This window comes from Saccostrea echinata, unplaced genomic scaffold, assembly GCF_033153115.1.
Source record: "Saccostrea echinata isolate AGI-Se365-2 ecotype Australia unplaced genomic scaffold, CSIRO_AGI_Sech_v1 ptg000054l, whole genome shotgun sequence".
NCBI classification, from domain to species: domain Eukaryota; kingdom Metazoa; phylum Mollusca; class Bivalvia; order Ostreida; family Ostreidae; genus Saccostrea; species Saccostrea echinata.
The window spans coordinates 49,673,207-49,695,597 of record NW_026889803.1 but is presented as its reverse complement, the minus strand read 5'-3'; the positions used below and the strand labels follow the sequence as shown (position 1 = coordinate 49,695,597).

The window sequence follows — 22,391 nt, the reverse complement described above, 5'->3', positions numbered from 1 at the left end:
CATAAAGTCGAATACTGACTGAAGTTTTTCATACTAATTGTTAGGCCATTATTTATACACTGAATTGTCTACAGATTTTTCTGTTTGCCCGATCATGACAAGGACCACACGGCGGGTGTGCCCAGTCGACAAGGGATGCTTGCTCCTATTAGCACCTGATCCCACCTCTGATGTTTTTAGAGGTCCGTATTTGCTCTGCTCCCGATTTGTATTGTTTCTATGGACTTCTGAGCTTGATTTTTATCTCCATATTTCACCAATTCCCATTTAATGTATTAAACATAAATCGACTAAAATTTCATTCAGATTTATAGGTCACAGAAATTGACAGTGTGAAAAATAACGGGTACCGAGTTCTTGTTTCGATTTTTCAACCATGCACTGTTTAAATTTTAACTATAGTTCTGGTTTGGACAAATCTGTCTGCCCCGGTACATTGCAAATGAGTTACGCTGATTCACAAACAGATCTTGGGAATCGATTTTTGTTTAAAAGAAGGGGGGCTATTTTATTGAAACCGAGAATACTTCTGACATATCTTATTTCTTAAATAAAATCTGCAACATTACTACTTTGAAGTGGTCATATTGAAGATTTTATAAAAGACGTAAAATAAATCCGACAATACTGGTGAACTAGAGATAATGCGAGTAAATAAAAACAAAACTTTTAGAAGCGGTGCAAACTAAACACCAGAAAATTATACATATTGTGTAAGATTTCAATTTAAAAACATGTCTAAAATGTATTAATTACATACAGATTTCTATCTTATGGTTTTTTTAAGTGAAGAACATGGGAAAAGTTGTCCTTATCTTGAGCTCTCTTACTCTAAATTGGTTATACAGTTACTTTTATCAAGGAATATTCATGTTAAAGCAAAATAATGGCTTTTCGGTTTCACAAGATCTGAAAACCAATGTTAATTCAACTAAAAAATTATAAAAAGTATACATATACATAAAAAGATTTTTTAAGTTGATTGTGCTAACTACATAAAATTATGATAATTAGCTTTCACCGAGTTGGCACCTCGTTACGTAATAAAAAACTTGATTTGACCCTTAAAAAGTATTCTGATCTTAGATAATCGTAAATTGATTAAATCATGAAACAACTTTTTTGAAAATGTTTGATCATATCACACTAAAATACAAAAATAAGTGTCTGATCTCAATATTACTACGCTTCCTTTTTTTTCTTTCCCCTTAAAGTTTTGAGTTACAGAACGGTTCAAAGCATCATATTCTTCATCTGATAAAAAATAACACGTTCTTTATCCTTCTGTTTGATAATTATTCAAATTTTCTTTGTCTCAACTAATTAAAATTTTTTGGGTGTGTAGAATTTTTAAAAAAAAAATGCCTGTGAATCTTACAAGTATTTTTTTTTTCTTAAATAACAAATACTCCTTCTACTTTCTTTACATTCCCGGTAAATCCCCTGATGAGACTTGGTCAGTAAACTCTTACAGATGTATTACAAGAAGGTTGTGGTTTATATTTGCCATTTCTGAGGTTTTGATTTTTTTTCTATTGCATTTTATGAACATGACAAAGTACACCCTTTATAAAATCAAGAGTAATGATCACCTGCATGGTTCAAAATTGGTTAATGAATTTCCACAGACAATAAAGAGTAACTTTGTCGGCAGTTCGCTGTAAGGAATGCAATATGGAACTTCCTTTTTACTTCCTTTGATTTTTTTTTTCTATTTTCATGTTTAACATGTGGGGAAAGGTATATCAGTCGGACTAAGGCTTGATTCCAGGACCCTTCCAAGCTTTCTGATATTAATGAAATACAATGCAAAAGTTTTCAAACTAATGGCTCAATTCCTTCTAATCTCCTTATATCAGCTGTAGATACATGAATATACTTTGTCGACAGGCTGAAAAACTAGGGCAAACCCTTGCACTTTATTTGGAAAAAAAAATATCACTTTATTAGCCGAAAGAGATATCTCTTTAAATTAAATATATTTCTTTAACTTAGAGAAATACATGTGTACCTTTGTTGCTTTGAGATATGTCTCTTAAAGCTAGAAAAATATCTGTTAGAGAGATATCTCTTAGAGGTAGAGAGAAATATCTTTAACGCTAAGAAATCAATTTTCTGTTGTTTTGTTGTTGTTGTTTTTCTCTTACCGTAATCTTTTACATGTAATTAACTTAATGAATCCCTCAGATATCTTTTTACTGATTACTAAATTTAACATGATTATTCATATTTGGGCATTCGGAATCTGTAATTAATGTATGTTAAATATATGAGCGAAATGCTTGATAATTCTCAGAAGGGCGAAATTTATTCCAAGAGAAGGACATCATTGACCATTTTCTGACGTATTTTTTTCACTGTTAGGAACCCACGCAGGAACACTGCACATCAAAGTCAAACCCAGGGTCAGGACTACTATACGTAATTGTCACATCATTTTCCTTGTGGGGTATAATTGATTCAAACATTTTAACTTCTTTAACTGACTTCATTTGTTAGTATTTTTATTATGCCGATTTAAAAGACATATTTTGATAGATTTTCGAAAAATGTTGGTTTCGTATTTCACTTCTTTTTCTCCTATACTCTTAGTTGACATCAAATTTCAAAGCAGAGGTGTCTGCTTAAAAGTAAAAGCAGCGATTGATTGGGCGATGACCTTTATTCTTGAAAAATTATACACTTTGGAATATAGAGAAGTTATGTGTACCAAAATAAACGTACTTCTTGCTAAGCAACCTTAATTGTAAGTGCCAGTTCTCTTTCAAGTTTAGTTTCACTAAGTAATATTTGAAACAACTGTAGATTAATTGTCAACTAAAGTTAATTATATCACGGTCTTAAAAAATAATTAAATTGTGATAAAGTGGTTTTAAATGAGATTAAATGTAAAACTCAAATTTTTTTCATATTAAAAACAGCTTACGACAAAGGCATTAACAAATTATGGCGACACAAATTAAGGGAGGTCAACCCAAAACGTTCTTTTTGTCAAAAGTGCACGATTCTACTTCTTTCCTTAACACACTAAGCTTTAAAATTTTCGTCTATTATAAATGCATTTTCTTGTTTGTTGTTAATGTGACCTCATCAACTAAACAAGTTCATTTAAGATAGCCAAAGGCAAAATAACAGATGATGTTTTCTGACAATCGAAATGGAAATGAGAAAGTCTGCATATAAATGAATACAGCATTATGTTCTAAGATCGATTTTGAATGTATACACCTTTGGAATATCCATAAGTTTGTATATTACATGGATGTGTATATATCAAATAGAATCAGTTTATACATGTTCCTTTGTATACACGTGAAGTTCTAGTATTTCAAAAGAATAACATTATGACAAATACTGAGTATTTATTGGCTTCGATGCAGTAATAGTTATATTTATGTAAATTAAAGCAACAAAAACCATGCATAGTTTTTTTTATATATAGATATGTAACTTTCAGGTTTAGAAATATTCCTTATTAGAAAGGCGATAAATTACGCTGGCCTACTTATCAGAACTCACTCCTATACTTGGACAGTATGATTAAAATTCATGAAATTTGACAGGCTCGTCGTTCGTTTCTAAGTATAGCACACAGTTTATTCACAAGCTGTTCACGTCAGCGGCCCTGTCGCATCACCTCGTATCACAGGCGTTGTCTACTTTTAATAGTGATTGCATGGTTCTGTTTATACATCAAAACATATGTCACGGACATTTAATGCTATGCACGACCCAATTATTGTAAAATCAAATCAAAACCTTGTAAACAAAGTAACCGCATCCTAGTTAAAATATGTGTCTTATGAAATGATGGTTTATTTCAGAGCCACAGCATAATTTTGATTATCATATACCAAGTGTCACATCAGAGACATATAAAAACCATGTGGTTTTTATATGTCTCTGGTCACATGACAAACTCATACAAATTGTGCAAAGCAAAACAATATTGCAATTTAAACGCATTTTCACTGCGAAGAAGGGGGAATAACAGTGAAGTTATAAATTAAGTTAATTTACTTGTTGACGGAATATTTTCCTGTAAGGATATCCTGGGATGTAACATTATATACTAGGTATACACCAAGCAAAAGAACTTAAGGATGTAAACTAAATCTGTCCTTAGAAGACACTTGTTCATCGGAGATGAACTAGATCTAATCTCTCTACTTTTTTTTTACTTTATAAAAATGATACGTTCCGTTGTGTTTTCCCTTCAAGTTTACTCTACAATAATTGCGATTTAAATCTATGCATCTGGTATTTTCAGATTAATTTGTCGAAATTTAAGAAATTTGTGGATTCTGCGTTGTTATTTTTAAATTCAATAAACATGTAAATACTTCCGTATGTAAAGCTAGTAAGTGTAAAATTCTTGTCCCGCTTGGTTTCAAAGATATACTCGGAATCTGGATATAACTTTGAATACGAGAAGTTCATCCTTGCATGGTAAGAGGTTGCTTGTTCTTAACCATATAAAAAGGTCAACTACAAAAGGTCACGAGGCTATGAATTAAAAAAAAAATGAATTATAAGACCTAGAGGAGCATCAGGAGATTATACTTGGTACAAACATTGCTTGTAACTAAAAGGTTTGCTAGATTAGATTCAGCCATTATTATTTCTACAGGGTTAAGTCTTGTTTATAAAAAAATTTAAATGTTAGGATTGTGCAGGCGCGGATCCAGGAATTTTTTCCTAAGGGGGGGGGGGGGGTTCATCCCAGTCCCAAAAAAAACCCCAAAAAATTCCCTGACAAGCAAAAAAAAAAAAATATCGTAAAATGCATTTTCTAAACGTGAAAACTCCTAATTTGTGGTAGTGATGGTGGGGTCCACGTTTTCTAGGGGGGTCCAAGGTCATTATTTTTATCTACTTCAATATCTACTTTTAATAACTATGCAAATTCCAGGGGGGGTCCGGACACCTCCTACCCCCCCCCTCTAGATCCGCGCATGTTGTGGAAGGTCATATACTTTGTATGATCACAAAGGTCGTACATAACCATGGGAGGTATTTACATGTATAACACGCTTCAACCAATATATTACAACTCAACAATTTAGGCCATAGGATTTTGTAGAAATTTTTTTGTAAGAAAGTACACTTCTTTGAGCTATTTTAGGGTTCTCTTTGTTTAACTGACCTGCTAGGGATATTACTTCTAATCTATAAATCGGGGGAAGGGGGGGAGGCACATGAAAAAAATCTTAAGGAGGTTGGATCCTGACATCAAAAGTAATGAGAATTGTATTAGAATTTATACACATAGCTAAATTAAAAATCAAATCAAAAAATCGGGGTTAATGCGCTTCTGTTGGCGCTACAGAGCCATTTAGTTTGACCTTTTTGCACTGTAAAACGTCTTACACATAAATCATTTTTTACAGTTTTCCTCCAATATTTTTTATTCAAATAAGTTACGGGAACAAGCACAGTTTTATTTCATCTTGAATAGACCCATTAAAATTTTTGACAACGAAAAAATTTTCAAATTACTCCGCATGTTCAATTATTTGACCTTTTTGCACTCAAAAAAATTTCATTTTGCTAGCATTAATAATTTAACAAGCAAACAACTCAGTAAAAAGTAATGCCATTTTACTGAATTAAAGAAGAATGGTTAAAAGTATCTTATGTATTCAGAAAAGAAAGTTAAAAGTGGGGGTCTGTGATGTTAATTTTTAGATATTATTAAAAAAGTGCTAATTTTTAACTTAAATTAGGGCTATTTTTTTCTTGATTTTCACAATATATTTGCTATATTTATCAAATATGATGATAGAATTCATGACAGTTTATTAAATATATAATTTAGGACCAGTATAGAACAGTTCACTGCACAAAATAACTCTGTGTGCAGACTGCATGTAAAAATAGGAATCCAAACTTAACATACTTTAAATACTTCAAAAGAGAAAAAGTTATCATTTTCTTCTAAAAAACCTTCCGCCACAAAATATAGTTCCTCACTTAATGCTTTTGGTATGGAATTTAATCATGGAGTTTTAACTGAATATAGTTTATTTGGCATTGTAGAATCCAAATTTATTGTAAGAATTAAAACATTATCCAGAATTTTTTAAATATAGGTTAAAATGAAAATCTGCTCAAAAGCTCAGGAGCGAACCTCGTTAAAAGACACCTGAAAGGGGGTTACGTAACGCCACCTATGTTACAAAATTGATCACCACTATATTAAGTTAATAACTTAACCCATATGAGACTAAGTCATATACCTTATAAATCACCACTATATTAAATTAATAACTTAACCCATATGAGACTAAGTCATATACCTTATAAATCAACACTATATTAAGTTAATAACTTAACTCACATGAGACTAAGTCATATACCTTATAAATCAACACTATACTAAGTTAATAACTTCACTCATATGAGACTGTAAGTAATATACCTTATAAATCCCAATCTTATTAAGGTACTGTAAAATCGCATATTCCTATTTTTTTGGGGGTGTCAAATTTTCGTGGTTTGATGAAAATGTTGGTTCGAAGGGATTGATTTCGTGGTTGAAGATTTGAATCTGCGGAATCAGCTTCCGACAGTACATGTACTGATACATGATAACATGAATGACTTTTGCTGGAGGGATGACAGAATGAAGTACTTCACCAAGACAATAATATCTACATGTACGGTAAAATCAACATAAAAACAATGTCTATTTCACACAGAGGCACAGTATTCATTTTCTTAGAGCAGACAGTACATGTATCATATACTTTAATTCTTGGCGTGTTTCAATATCCAGAACACTTTATTTCATAATTAATTAAATGTTAATGTTCAAAATCCTATCTGATAAATTTTAGACAATCTTCTCACAGTAGCATCAACTGTTCTTTTTTCTATCTACAGGTATGTCATGATATCAATTTTGAAATCATAAATTACTGGTTACTGTTACATAATTGTAAGTTCAAATTAAACCAGATTTAAACTCTGCTTAAAATTTCGCAAGAAAATGAAACAGGGCGTTTTTGCAATTAAAAAAAAAGCTAAACAATGATATTAGCTAAATGAATCAAATTAAAATGACAAAATCGAAAATTTTACATGACGAATTCAAATTTAATATGTCACTCAGACTAAGATTTCATAAAGATAAAATATTAGCTGACTTGTTCTTTGGCCTTTTTAGAGTTCATTCAAATTATTCAGAAAACTGACAGTAAAGTGAATCTAACAACAGTCTTTGATTTATATCCCTTCTTCATATTTGATCGCTGCTGTCAACTAAAGGATGGATTTATTCCCCCTTCAAATTACTCCTGTCAATTTCTCAGGATTAATTGTAGCTAGTAAAAATTTAATCCCACAATTAAAGTGGATATCTAAAATTTCAAACTGACAGTATTTTAAACTTAAACTGATACTCTGATATAACTATAGACTAATAATATTATAGCATTGATGACAAAATCATCAAAAATAATAAATTACTTATTGATCATATTGTCAGTATTCTCATGAACTGAAACAAAAATCAACTGCTTAATTACAATAAAAAATACTCTCTGTGGCAATCACACTGTCAATATTCATTCATCAACATTTACCACATGAAAAGCAGCTAATGTGAAGAGATGTGTTTAATCCATTAATTATACATTTTTCGGAGTTGAGAGGGAAAAGTAAACTATTGTTTATGATCAAATTCCTCATTCTCTTTCCAGCTGTTCCCAGCTTTAACAACTGTTCCCATCTTTGAACTTTTTTAAAAATGACAATTTATCTTAGTGGACATTATAAGAAAATCAAAATGCAAACTATACTTTAGTTTTACTTTCTAACTAGTCCATGCAAAAATGACCCTGGCATTATTAAATTCCTATGTTACAATTTTTAAAAAACGCTGACCAAAAAAACAATGATAAATCTATCTGAAATAGTACAGTAGTTATTGAGTTCAACAGTGGACAGACAGCTCACAAAAAAAACAAACTAACTAAAAACCACATCAATCCCTCTCCAGACCTATCTCTGAAGTTATAACAGTGTATATTAAATATGAGGCACTATTTATCCATTTTATGAAGAGTATTCATAATTTAAATAATATTTATTGAGCATTCATACATGTATATTAACATGTGTATACATATAACCATATAGAAAGAACGATCACGTAAGATCACAACCTGTGCTGACCAGCAGAACAGTTACTTCATCACATGCTGTGTTAAGATGTCTTGAGCATAATCATGTTAAGGTGCCTCTACCCTCACACTTTCATGGGATCAAAGTAGGAAACTGTATTAATTTCCACTGAATAAAGATTAATGTTATCAATAATCACCAAAAAATATAGCTTGCCCCCTTTTTAAGAAGTCAGAATTATATGTCAGCATAAAAAAATCACTTATTTTGGTAAACAACATTATACAGTAAAACTCGGTTACAGCGAAGTCCATGGGACCCGTGAATTTACTTCGTTAAATCCATAATTCGTTATATTTGACGTATAACGAATTCATTTAAAATATATAACGAATTCACAATATGCATCTTCTCCTTCAAGTATGACTACCAAAAATGTTCTGGAAGGTATTAAATATAAAATTCTACTAAAATCTTTCTGACAAATGGAATTTCAAATCTAAATACTGATAAAAAAAAATAATGTCATTTTAATATTTTTGAAATTTGAGATATTGAAAATTCATTATAAAGGATGTAAATTTCGTTATTTTTAATCCCTACAGGACAGAAATTCTGTTCGCTATATCCTTAAATTGGTTATATCAGAGTTCGTTTAAACCATTATATCTTCCTAGGATTTGTTAAGAATTTCGTTGGGGATTCAAAAAAACATCGCTATATCCTTGAATTTGGTTTATCCATGTTCGCACTAAATGAGTTTCACTGTAAAAAATTGTGTTAAAACTTGTTCAAATGACAAAATATTGAATGTTCCAAATAAATATGTATAAATTGTGGATATTATGGAAACCATTTTACAATAGAAGTATTATAAATGAAGAAACATATGTAAGAGTTATTTCCCTTGTGCATTTTTTCAAAGAATGAATAACTAAATATTTATAAAAGATTTTAACCTTTTAAATTATTGTACCAAACCATATTTTTAGTCACACATTTAATCACATTTTCCTATGACATATTTCTATTGGGCACAAAGTTAAATTAATGAAAGACTTTGCAAAAATCTATGACATCATATGAAGGTGGGAATTCCCTTAAATCTGCTTGGAAAACCAAAAATTGACATTTAAGAACAATAGCTTTCACATACAATGAATTATCCTTTCCACTTTCCAATAAAATAATTGTTAGAACAGTAATACATAAATTTTTATGACTAGAATATTTCTTAAAATAAGTATTGGTAACACACTATGGCCAGTACATAGATGTCATGAAATCTATACTGGTACAAATTAGGCTAATCATGTATATTATGTGTCACGTATTGCTAATCATGTGACCTGAAATGTTTGAGCATATATGAACAAATTACACATTAATAAATCAATTACAAATCAACTGCTAAATAATCACAAAAAAAATTACACTGTAGTTCACCATGTTTCATTTTGTCACATGCAATGAGATCCATCATATGCACACTCTCCATCTTAACTGGTAAATAATAAAATTTATAACATTTTCAATAGTGAAATACTGCAATTGACCCTTTCAAAAAAAAATATATTTTTACAAGTGATATTTTCACAGTTAAAATAAAAAATTGTAACAAAACTCGAGATTTTCCTTCCCATCACAGACAGAAAGCATGAATAGGTAAACAATCCCGATACAATTAAATCTGCCAAAGTTTCTACAAATTGTTGTTTTAATCCATACTTACAATTTTAAATTTCATAATCACTAAGCTATGTTGTCTCACAACCTCTCAGCTATGACATTACATTCTACAACATAGCAAATACAAAAAGGACAGGGGCGAAAGGAAAACCCAAGAAAATGTAATAAGCAAAAATTTCCATGTTTTGTAGACAGATATGGAATTTTGTGAAGTAATTTCCATATTCAGCTACTAAACATTGAATATATTTTACATTTACAATGCTATATACATATATACCAATAGATAGAAATATATTTATGCTCATCAGTTAAGATGGGGAGTGGCCATGAGATCCAGTCAACACTTAACAAGGAATATGCAAGATATTATTACATGGTGTGTTAAAAATATCATATATATTTTATTATTTTTGTAAGATGAAGTAATACTTTGGAAGGATTGAATTTACATAATTGAAAAAAACATGAAAAAGAACTGTACCCTACAATCAAAGAAATCTGGGGGTTTTTATGACAATAAATAGTAATGAATACAGTTTTGGTATACATGTATTACAAATATTTAAAAAATATGAACACATCTATATTTGGAATTCTTTCATGAGGTACGTGTATTAACATAATTTATAGGCAATATATTGTCTTTGGAACCAAAAAATTCTCTATCCACCTTGTATCATTGTGGTTTGGACTTGAAATAGATTTTGTAGAATAATTTGATTGCCCCTCGGACCATGAGGAGTAACCAATAGATCTGGGGAAGCAAGATGACCAGACAACCAATGTTACATTTCCAGGGGATCCCAAGGGGGACCTGAGAAAGGGGGATACCCCTATAAACTGCATATCTCCAATACAAAAATGGAAAAACCAGCACACGAGAAATAAGGAATGAAGCGATCATGGAAAGTCCTGCCACAATGTAGTACCAGGTGTGCTTCATCTGTAACTGTTAACAAAAACAAGGTCATAAGAATCAGGATCAAAGAACCTTGATTTTAACTTTACATAAGTTCTCAACAAATCTGAAGTGTCATTCTTCTTGCAAAAATATAGACCTTCAGATGTTGAAAATATAATCAAACCTCATGTATATATATATACTGACAGAAAGTGCTATGAATTTTACATATATTAATTATTTTATTGTTAAAAAACAAATAATGTACTGATTGATCTTGAATTTTGAATGGCAGATAAATTAAGTATCAAATATAGATGTTTCCCAAAACTTATCTGAGGTTGAGGTAATTGGATTTTATTTGATTTCCTCTTTTGAATCAGAGATAGACACCTGTGTCATGCAGTTCAAACATCAGTTTTAACTCTCACCTTGATTGATTATTGATCATTTATATTTTTAACAGTTGATTCTGAATATATTGGTTAGTGTATTGTAATCCATCAAAATTTAATGGATGAATATTTCGACATCAATTCAAAGATTAGAGACTTTAGACTTAAATACATAGCTCTCAAAAAAGATCCAATTGTTTTTATGAATGAATTTTGAATTTCCTCACAAGCAAATCATTAAAATGATGATTGATTCATAGGCCAAGTATATAACCATCAAAATCTAATTACTGTCATGTTAGTAAGAAGATCTGTCCGACCTAGCTTAATTGCAAATGAATTTGAAAATCTTCCACCTTACTGAAATTTATAATATGTTAATTACAGAGATTCTGAAATGCCACATGTGTTTCATACACTGTTTTTTTATTGCACCATAAAAGATCTTGTTGAAGAGGTTAATTGATCTCAGTCCTACCTGAGCTAGAATCATCCTTGCCGAGATAAATGGAATGGTAAATTCACACATATACAAAACTCCAACAAAAAAGTCTCCTAGTCCTTTTCGGAAAAACTGGAAGAGCAAAAATGATAAAGTCTCTATTTGTTCATGTTTAGTATCCTTAGCTATACAAGTTATAGTGTTCTTCAAATTAAGAAAAAAAATGTGTGCATTTTACACTAAATGAAACCAGATATAAATTGCTTTCTAGCTAAAAACTTCCTTTAAATAAATAGTGCTTTTTAACATCAAGCATAGTCCTGATATCAAAGTGTTTGCAATGTGTAATTAATAAGAAACCAGTAAGATCTCAGAAATACTAGCAGAGGTTTGACTTTAAACAATCTAGTTACACATTGATATATACACATGTGAATGTACAGAAAACTGCACTAAATTTGGAAGCAAAAAAAAGACAATACTTACAATTATTGATGGGAATAAAATAAGAGGCAAAAGAAGATGATGACACAGCATGGCTTTAGAGTTTTCAGCAAAATGTTTGAGTCTTTGTAGAAAGGGTTTTGATTGCACATCAGGCTTGGTATAGATATATGAAAAGTACATTGCAAATGTGTCATAAGTGAAATAGGGTATCCCAAAAATTGCATATGTATTGGTCAACCAATGTCTGAAAAAGCAATGAAAGTACTTTTAGTTCAATAAAATCATAAACTGATGCACAGTATTTCTCAATTGGTAACATATTTTTCACTAGTGATCTGATGACTAGATAGAGCAGACATGCGTCCAGCTGACCTCTTGATTAGTCTCTGTAAATATTAATCCTGTATCTTTCTATGATCCTTCACAACAGAATAATGAAAAAATATTTCATTACAGACATGTAAGCTTTAAATAAAACTGCTTTTATCACTTTATTATAAAATACATAGTTCCTATGCAGCTTTATATATATATGCAACTATTTATGCAGCTTACAATAGATCAAAATATTTGAACCATTAATATTTGTTTAATGAAAAAAAAACATTTCTTAATAAATATAGCAGTTATTATCTGACATCAAACAACGCACTAATTACATTCTTTGACTGCAAAGCCACAGTGATATTCCAAAAGTAATACCTATTTTCACAGATAAGAAGACAATAATAATTTTAAAGGGACATCTACATGCTTGTACATGTAATATTCATATGCTTCTAAAAAATATAATTTTTCATTTGTCATTGTTACAATTATTTTGTTCAACCCTTTTAGCTGTATAAAATGTTTACAATTTTCTATTTCAGCATTGTTACTAATTACTTCATATGTAACAATTCAGTTCTAGAAAGATTCAGAGAGGAGATGAAAATACAGAGTTCAAAAGAAAATGAAGTAACAAAGGTTTGTCAAAAGGAACAAACTGATTATGAAACAAATGCTATCAAAGCTATATGAATATTACTTATTTAGACAAAGGCATTTTTTCTAAATTTTTTTTCTTTTTTCAACATGGTTCATAATATATGTACATGTAAGCAGTGAAGAAGACTGAAATATTTGTATATTAATATTGAAACAAAAGAACCAATTCATCCTTTATGTATACAAAGAATTAACACATGTATCTGAAATGAAATTGGAGAATTTGAAATGCATGTCAAATAAGAAAATAAATTGAACAAAACTCAGATGCTTTACAAAACACTCTATCTTCTAGCTGTTGATGCTGCAGGTGCAGTGTTTACTTCTAAAAGCAGGTTTAGAGTTGAATGATAGTTGATTATACACACTTTTAAAATGCTGTAAAATGCAAGTACTTGTATGGCAACCTAGGGCACAACAATGATGCATCAATCAATGCACATATGTATTTATAAATATATGCATATATACAGGCTAAGGCAAGGAATTTATTGGCCTAAAACTTATCAAGTGTACTTCACCAAGTCTTGGGCTCTGTAGAATCTGTAAGTGTTCAGCATATTGAATCTCTATGGTTTTCAATGGATTTTTTTGCTTGGTTAAGAAAAAATGTTTCTTTGAAGGAATCAAGTTATAGTTTAATACACACCTGTCTGTCATGATATCTTTCTGGCACTTGATTGCTATTAATAAACCAACAACGGTTGCTACTGCTGCTTGAATACTTGAAACACACCTAAATTATCAAAAACATAATATGAGAGAGAAAGAGAGAGATAGTTCAACCATGCACATATATATGTTTTGTGCATGTACAATGTAAAAAAAACTTGTCGACTTTGTTTATATACACACAATTCTATCTAACGGAAATTTCCTCATTAGACAATGCAAAATAAAGAAGTTAAAGACTTAAAAATCCAATGTGTATGTCCATCGAGACTATGATATTCCAATTTATTCCAAACGTACACCTAACTATGCTATTACATATACAAAATACATGTATGCATAAACCAGCACGGCTTACATTGACATGTAATTTCGACATTCGCTCCTCTTTACAGTGAATCTATCACTCCAACAATACTCACTTTTCTGTGACATTGTGCACGTCACCATCTGTAAGCTGTGAACCAAAGAACTTATACAGAAAATATCTTATTATGATAAAACATGAAGGAAAGAAAATGCAACCACAGATGAACACGCCTATTTCCTCCATGTTTGTTGATAACTACCACTGACCAATCGTATTCATCGTATCAAAAGCGCTTAAGCAAATTTGTTACAGTTTTAGTGTATACCAAACTCGAATATAAAATACTAAATTTTTTCACGCTTAGATATTTCTTAAGCTGTTAAGAAGTCCTCTAACAAATATTCACTATTTTTGTTACTTTCTGGCTTAAAGAATGTGAATTCAAACCAACTGAATAGTGTATCTTAAAACATAAGATAATAAGTAGATCCCCATCGCGTCGATGTACGAGTTCGGATCAACTTCCGGTATAAACAATGAACAGCACCTGAGCACGTCGTGAAATAAATGAGTAAAACAAAGTGAGAAGAACAGGTAAGCCGTAAGGTGACAAGATATTCGTTTGAAGCTTGACATAAAGTCTTTAATGACTATACAATACACCCGTAAGAGTGATGAAAGATGTGCATTCTCTTTTGAGTGTTGAATTTGTTTGCAGAGACAAATCATATGTTTTATATATCTATATATGTTTATATAGCCTGAAATCTGTTTGAACTTTGAGTACAAAGTCTCCAAAAGGAGATGCAATTTGATGAGCGATTTTTATATGCATTGTTTTCAGAAGAGTTCAAAGTTGAATAATATTACTGTACCTAAGTGCAACTTTTTGTACATGCTGCAAAAAAATTACACGTTTATGGAAAAAAGTATGTTAAAATAGTTAAATTAAGCTATTCTGAAAAGCTTAATGATATATATATATATATATATAAAACCACAGAAACTTTTAAAGATAGTTAAAATTTTAATGATACCAAAGTGGCAAAAAAAACTTTTAGACCCCTTAATTTTGTATATAAAAAAAACTGTTTTTATATAAAAAGGAATTGGAATTTTTTGATCTAAGACTTTATCAACATTTTACTGAGTTAATTTCAGATGTCTTCAGATTTCATTTTGAAAAATGAGGGAATAAGTTGTATTCAAATCCTACAATTTGATATCCAAACAGATGGGGCGAACAAAGACAAATAGTGGAGGAGGGGGAACGAGTCAGAGTCCCTCTACATCTGATAGTTCTACCAGCACAGCTGTAGCAGAGACTCGAATCAAAGACCTTCTAAAAGAGTTGTATGGTCTAATTCATCAGATACAGGTAATCCAACAGTATCCTCCATTCAGAAGGTCCAGTCTAAGTAACGTTAAATTATACAAATGAACATTTTTGAATGGAAATTCTCTCCACAGTATCTATCATTTGTATAAATTTCTGTCACCATCTATTTATTAATTGATTTATACTCATTAAGAGATCAAGGATGTATTATATAATTCACCAAAACTTGCTGTGCTTTAGTGGGAATAAGTAGACCAATCATCTCTGTGTAGTTCTTTTTTTTGTAAAGTTGATATGTAAAGAATTATTATTGCCAGAAATTTATCTGATAGTATTGCATCTGCATGCTAAATTAGAATAAAATATACCGGTACATGTGTATGCATTGTATCATTCAAATGGGTTAACTTTGAACATGTATTTTTCATTTACTTTGTAAATTGCCATAAAAATATCAATAAACCTGAAATCTCCTCTTTTTATGACCTACAACAAAACATGCTGATAAGGAGCTTTTTAGTACATGTATTTGGAAATTGTGTTTACCAGTAATGATGATTGAATTGCATATTTTTGAACATGAATACTGTCTACCATATAACAGGTATTTTTCTGGTATCAGAAATCTGAGCCTTATCACATTGTGATTATTAAACAGGATGAAAGGGCCCAGGGTGAACATAATCTAACAAACATCTCTAAGACACATGAGAGAATGCAACAGGAACAAAAAAGTAAGAATGAAAGTAAGCAAACCTTTTTGTCATCTTTCTTTCTTTAATTTGAGATTGAAATTGAATCTTTTTACTCATGGATATGACATAATTCAATAATTTTTTGTTATAAAGGCAATGATTGTTAGCTCACCTGAGCAGTAAGCTCATGTGAGCTTTTTTGATCACATTTTGTCTGTCATCAATCTGTCCATCTGTAAACTTTCCACATGTTCAACTTCTTCTCAAGAACCACTCAGCCAATTTCAACCAAACTTGCCACAAAGCATCCTTGGGTGAAGGGGATTCTTTGTTCTAATGAAGAGCCAAAGCCTCTTTCAAGGGAGATAATTACTAAGAATTAGTGAAAATTTGGCAAAATCTTTTAAAAATCTTCTTCTCAAGAACTACTAGACCAAAAAGTTGAAACTTAAGGGAAACCTTCATTAGATAGTGTAGATTCAAATCATGACCCCCAGAGGCTGGAGGGGGCCACAATGGGGTATCAAAGTTTTACATAGGAATATATAGGAAAAAATCTTCAAAATCTTAATTCTTTTCAAGAACAGCAATGCCATGGTTATTAGTTATATTGATATGGAAGCATCCTCCAGTAGTGTAGATTCAAGTTTGTTAAAATCATGACCCTTGAGGGTTGGGTGGGTCCACAGTGGGGGATCAAAGTTGTACATAGAAATATATATGGAAAAAATTCTTCTTCTCAAGAACAGCAAAGCCATGATAAGTCATACTGATGTAGTGTAGATTCAAGTTTGTTTTAATCAGGACCCCCAGGGGTAGGTTGGGGTCACAATGGGTGATCAAAGTTTTACATAGAAATATATAATAGAAAAAAATCTGCTGATGAAGAACAGCAGGGCCATATTGATTCAGATGAGCATTGTGGCGAAGGGGCTTCTTGTTTTAAAGTTGGAATAACTTTTATAATTGATCTATTCAGATATTTCATTGTTGTCATAGTAGGATAGCATATAATGCTGCTGAATTACATGTACAGAGTGTGTGAAACACAAAATTTGATGTAGAACAGACCAAACAATATGGACTTTAACCTGTATATTTTGTCATCTTTTAGTAACACCATACTACAAGAACAAGCTGAAGGGCCTGTATAAAACAGCTATGCAGGATGCTGAGTTAGAGGCAGAGTACTGTATCAGAGAGTAGTCCTCCTTTTCATTCTTCTATAAAATAACTATTTTTAAACTCAACTTTGTTGATTTTTTAAGTATTGAACATTAGCCGACAGTGAATCATTAGCAGACAGTTAATAATATTGCTAGTTCCATTCAGGATATTTTATAAGTTGAAAGTTATATGAAGATTTTTTTTCTTGTTACATAATTTGTATTGTGAAGTTGAATTGAATTAATTCAGACAAAAATTTGCTTTTATCAATTTCAAAGAAGAGAGAAGCACAGTATATCATAAATAGAATATGATATAGAAGTTGTAATATCAAGTTTTGCAGGTTGTTAAGAAAAGCTCTGGATAAGATAACGGAAGTGAAAAGCATCAGAGAAACAAGAAGACTAGGTTAGTACAATCACTGTTTAAAATCAATTTCTATTTGTGAGTGAGTAAATATCAGCAAGAGACTTTATGAGCCAACAGGCAGATAAATAACGAAATATATTAGCAAGAAGTCTTTTGTGCCACTATGCAAATAAATTTACAGTCAATACACGTTATACTGACAAAAGACCCTTTCTGCTACTTAGCAAATTTAATAACAGGATGCATGTTTATCACAGAAAGCATTATGTGCCACTAGGTAGGTAAGTTATCTGCCAACAGGCACAGGTTATAACAGCAAAGCAAGATGCCTTATGTGTCACCAGACATTAGGTAGACAATCAGCAAGTAATATTTGCTATGTCCGTAGACATCCCTTGCGGATGATGATTTCTTGTCATGAAACAAATGGATTTATCAATGATTTTTAGCAACACTGGATCAATATTTATATCTATGGTATTCAGCAAATCAAGTTTAGAATTTGAGATTTTTTTATTTAACGTTTTATTCTTGGATGTAATGTTTTCAGATTCAGACAGGCCAAAGCCAATCATGAGGCGAGGGGTTCTGATGTCAATGCTACAACAGAATGCTCAGACTCTGCCATTGTGGGTCAGCAAACCGGGAGAAAAGTAAGAACATACTGGCAGATTTCTGACAAGACATGGAATCATTACTTCTCGCATAATCACCAGTGTGAGATTGACTTTTCTGGTGTGAGACAGCAGTGTGAGATTTTTCTGTCTTACACTGTGTATTACTACGCCGCGAACGATAACGTAAACATTCCGTTTTTATAAAAAGAAATTGTAACAATGTTAAAAAATATTACATATACTTAAAATGTTGTCATTTAACTTATTAAGATAAACTTATTTTCATTCAAAATATTGTCGTATTTTCACTTTTTAAATGGCACTATTTTTAAATCGCGGAAGGATTCTTCTTGAATGAATGTGTATGCTATCGAATAGATAAGTTTTTTTATTCCCAGTTTTTATCTATCTAATTAATTTACATGGACTGAAATTCATTTTATCAGTTTACACTATGTGTAAACCATTTTCAGGTACGCTCTCTCCGATGGTGTATTTAGATTTTTAATTAGATGGAAAATTAAAAGAATATATTTTTAGCCCTATCATGGCGACGTCATTGACAGGCCGTTATTTTGGATAAAATAATGCGAGAAAAATAATCATTCATTACATACTCGTGTGGGAATAGTGAAATTCCACCTCGGGGCCAAGATTCACGGTCTAGGACTCGGCAAAGCCTCGTCCTAGACCGTGAATCTTGTCCCCTTGGTGGAATTTCACTATCCCACACTCGTAGTAATGAATGATTCTATTATTATCACTGGGTCTTATATCTCATGGATTTTGTTAGTACCACCTTACATCCATAGTAATTCTCAGGATACATTTAGCTAAATGACAGAGTCATGATTTTTATGTAGGTGTAAAATCACTAATTTGAGATCTGTTACCCCTTTTGGCCTTGGTTTTATTTCCTTAAACTTTTATCTATAAAAGCCCTATATGAAAATTTTGTTCTCCCTGTAGACCACCACCTCTGTGTGGTGCCATGCCAGCTGACAATAATTATGTGGCTAAGCCTGGTGACAAGGTGGCAGCACGGGTGAAGTCTGATGATGAGGAGAATTGGATACTTGCAGAAGTGGTCAGTTTTAGCCAAAGCTCTAATAAATATGATGTGGATGATATTGATGCTGACGAGGGCAAGGAGTAAGTTTGATTTTTTATTCTCTGGGTAACTTTATGATGACAAAATTAACTTATTCCTTGTTTATTAATGTACATTAAGTGGTGTGTTAAGTAGCTGATCATGCAGTAAATCAAGTCATTTTTAAGATCTTTTGAAGAATTCAAATTATTTCTACTTCCACAATAATACATGGATTATCTGTACAATATAAAGATGTGAAAATTACATTACCGGAACATGAATGACTGAATGTTGTTTTGATACTTAAAGGAGACACACTCTTAGCAAGAGGAGAATAGTGCCCCTTCCTATCTGGAAGGCGAATCCAGAAACAGATCCAGATGCTTTGTTTACAAAGGACACTGTAAGTATCCCTCATTGTGGCCTCATTGTTAAATAAATAGAGGATATTAAATGTTTTGTAATTGGAATTTATTTCATAGGTGGGACAGAATTTTTTTTCTCATACTTTCACAAGTGGAAAGCACAAGTGAAAATACAAATAAAAATCCTTTTCAGGAGTGAAATGAATTCCATATCCAGCTGTCCATATCCAACTAGAAAACATTGATTTTTTCTGTTTATTACTTGTACATTTTAATGCCCAGTCATAAACATGGCCAAGGCATATAGTGTTTGTCATTTGTGTCCTTCTGTCTTTCTGTACTTCTGTCTGCCCTTCCATAACACTTTGCATTTAGCTCAGTATCAAAGAAACTATTCAAGATATTTTTATCAAACTTCATATGCTTATACATATGGATGAGAGCTATTCAACTGCATCATAATTTTTTTTTGCCTTGACCCTCTATGTGACCTTGACCTCACTCTTCTTGAATTTGTGTTTAGCTCAGTTTCAAATAAACTGTTTGAGATATTTTTATGTACGCTTGTGCACTGATACATTATTTGGTGAGAATTTACCAACTGTGTCCTTTTTTTTACATCGATCTTCCCAGTGACCTTTGACTTTACTATTTATTGTGTATAAAACTCAGTTTAAAAGAAACTTTTCAAGGTATTTTCATCAAACTTTATATACTAATACAAATTTTCATTACTAATGAAGCCTGGGCAGGGTATTCGTGTCCTATTGACTTATTTTTAGTCTTTAGCACATTTCCATACTTTCACATAAAGCTGTCTTTTTATAATACAGTGGGGTAGGCTGTGACATCAAAGCTGAGAAATTGCAAGACGTCATAGCTAAGTAATTGTAAAACATGTTGCAATCCTCATATATTTTCTGTTACAGCTGGTTATGGCCCTATCAGACTTGTATGTTAAATGCTGGTCTATTTTCTATTACGGCTGGTTATGGCTCTATCAGACTTGTATGCTAAATGCTGGTCTATTTTCTATTACGGCTGGTTATGGCTCTATCAGACTTGTATGCTAAATGCTGGTCTATTTTCTGTTACAACTGGTTATGGCCCTGTCAGACTTGTATGCTAAATACTGGTCTATTTTCTGTTACAACTGGTTATGGCCCTGTCAGACTTGTATGCTAAATACTGGTCTATTTTCTGTTACAACTGGTTATGGCCCTATCAGACTTGTATGCTAAATGCTGTTTTTTTTCTGTTGCAGCTGGTTATGGCCCTATCAGAATCGTATGCTAAATGCTGGTCTATTTTCTATTACAGCTTGTCCTTGCTCTGTATCCACAGACCACTTGTTTTTACAGAGCTTTAATCCATGATCCTCCTCGGAAGGTATGCTTCGTTCAACATAATTCTAATTTTCAAGCCAATTGAATGAAAATTCCTACATTAGAGTTTTTAATATGTAAAAGCGGATAAAAAAAATGGATATTCCATCTTGGTTATTTTAAAGTGTAGCTCTAGAACCAATAGTTTATCTATGCTACAGTGCCTGTTATTATAATAAGCTATACAAATATTGCCTTCATTAGTGCAGCAATGAATGTGGAACTCCCGGTAGTTAATTTGGGTAAATAGTATGAAAGTTTGTATTATATAATAATTATATAATATCTCTGTTTGATTCCAGCCTCAGGATGATTACTCGGTGCTGTTTGAGGACACCTCTTACCCCGATGGTTATTCCCCGCCCCTCCTGGTGGCGCAGAGATATGTCATCTGTTGTAAGGAGGACAAGAAAAAGTGAGGGTGTCTGCTGTCATTTTACTGACCCTCCATGTTTGTGTGGAGTAACTGGCCAGCAGTTGGACCACTGACTCTTTATTGACAGACTGAGTCCTTAGATACAAGGCCTCTCAGCTTCAGTGTGTGTTTATGTGCAAAATTATTTCTGCAGTTATATGCAGATATGCAGAGAGTACAAGTTCTGTTCCTGACAAATAAAAGTGCAATTTACATTAAGCTTATGGACTAAATCATTTGTTACTAATATGTCATGGCATTTCAAAATAAATACATGTGTAAAATTAAGATGAGTTTGTGTTATTGAATTAAGAAATAATTCCTGGGCTAGAGGAATTACTGAAAAATATACCTTGGGCTTGGTTTTTATTTTCCAACAAAATCGGTATATTCAACAATTCTGATGACAAGAAAATTATTTCTAGTCTGCTATGGCGAATTTTTAATTGAATAAGCTAGATTTCAGCATTAACAAAAGTGTCTTATGATGTCACATTTGAATGCTTCTTCTTGTTCATTTGCAATTAACACACTAGAGAAAGTGCAACGTAATCTGAATCAAGTAACTTTTTTTTCAGTCAATAATGTCACAATCAAATGATGCTTTCTTTTCATAGAAAAGCAGTCAAAATTAGAGGAAAACATTTTAAATTTATTGATAATTTGTTGATAACATTTGTGATTTATTGGAGAATAATGGCTGCCACATTTCTTTGATCTTTGCAATAACCACCATGATAGTAGAAGTTACTTTAAAAAAAGCAGGCATTATTGTATACATGATGATTATCCAGTAAAATTGCATACAACAAAGTCATAGGGACCTGTAAATTTACTTCGCTTTATCTATAATTTGTTATATCTGTATAAGGAATATGTTAAATTGAAAGAAAAAGTGAGCAAGCTCACATACTCCACACTCCCCCAAAACTCGACAATGCAACACGTAATGAATGGCACAGTGCATTTTAAA

At 31.7% G+C, this 22,391-nt stretch overlaps 2 protein-coding genes across 3 annotated transcripts; one reads left to right on the top strand and one right to left on the bottom strand.

The window, feature by feature from the left end:
- Positions 1-8,969: 8,969 nt before the first annotated feature.
- LOC133205290 (TLC domain-containing protein 3A-like) lies at positions 8,970-14,237 on the bottom strand. The gene is made up of 5 exons (XM_061341065.1): positions 14,086-14,237; positions 13,641-13,727; positions 12,044-12,248; positions 11,594-11,689; positions 8,970-10,768 (listed from the first exon to the last, which is right to left on the bottom strand). The coding sequence occupies exons 1-5, from the start codon at positions 14,214-14,216 to the stop codon at positions 10,496-10,498; spliced, it is 792 nt and encodes a 263-aa protein (XP_061197049.1). The 5' UTR covers positions 14,217-14,237; the 3' UTR covers positions 8,970-10,495.
- A 250-nt stretch (positions 14,238-14,487) lies between these two features.
- Positions 14,488-21,706, top strand: LOC133172509 (SAGA-associated factor 29-like). Of its 2 annotated transcripts, none has more exons than XM_061307407.1 (10): positions 14,488-14,567; positions 15,208-15,351; positions 15,971-16,046; positions 17,122-17,194; positions 17,518-17,582; positions 18,094-18,196; positions 19,130-19,312; positions 19,563-19,656; positions 20,939-21,007; positions 21,306-21,706. In XM_061307407.1, exons 2-10 carry the CDS (start codon positions 15,208-15,210, stop codon positions 21,420-21,422), a joined length of 924 nt encoding a protein of 307 aa, XP_061163391.1. In that variant the 5' UTR covers positions 14,488-14,567; the 3' UTR covers positions 21,423-21,706. The 2 variants fall into 2 exon arrangements, with proteins under 2 accessions (XP_061163391.1, XP_061163390.1); XM_061307406.1 differs by having other exon boundaries at positions 14,495-14,567; positions 15,971-16,058.
- The last annotated feature ends 685 nt before the right edge of the window (positions 21,707-22,391 follow it).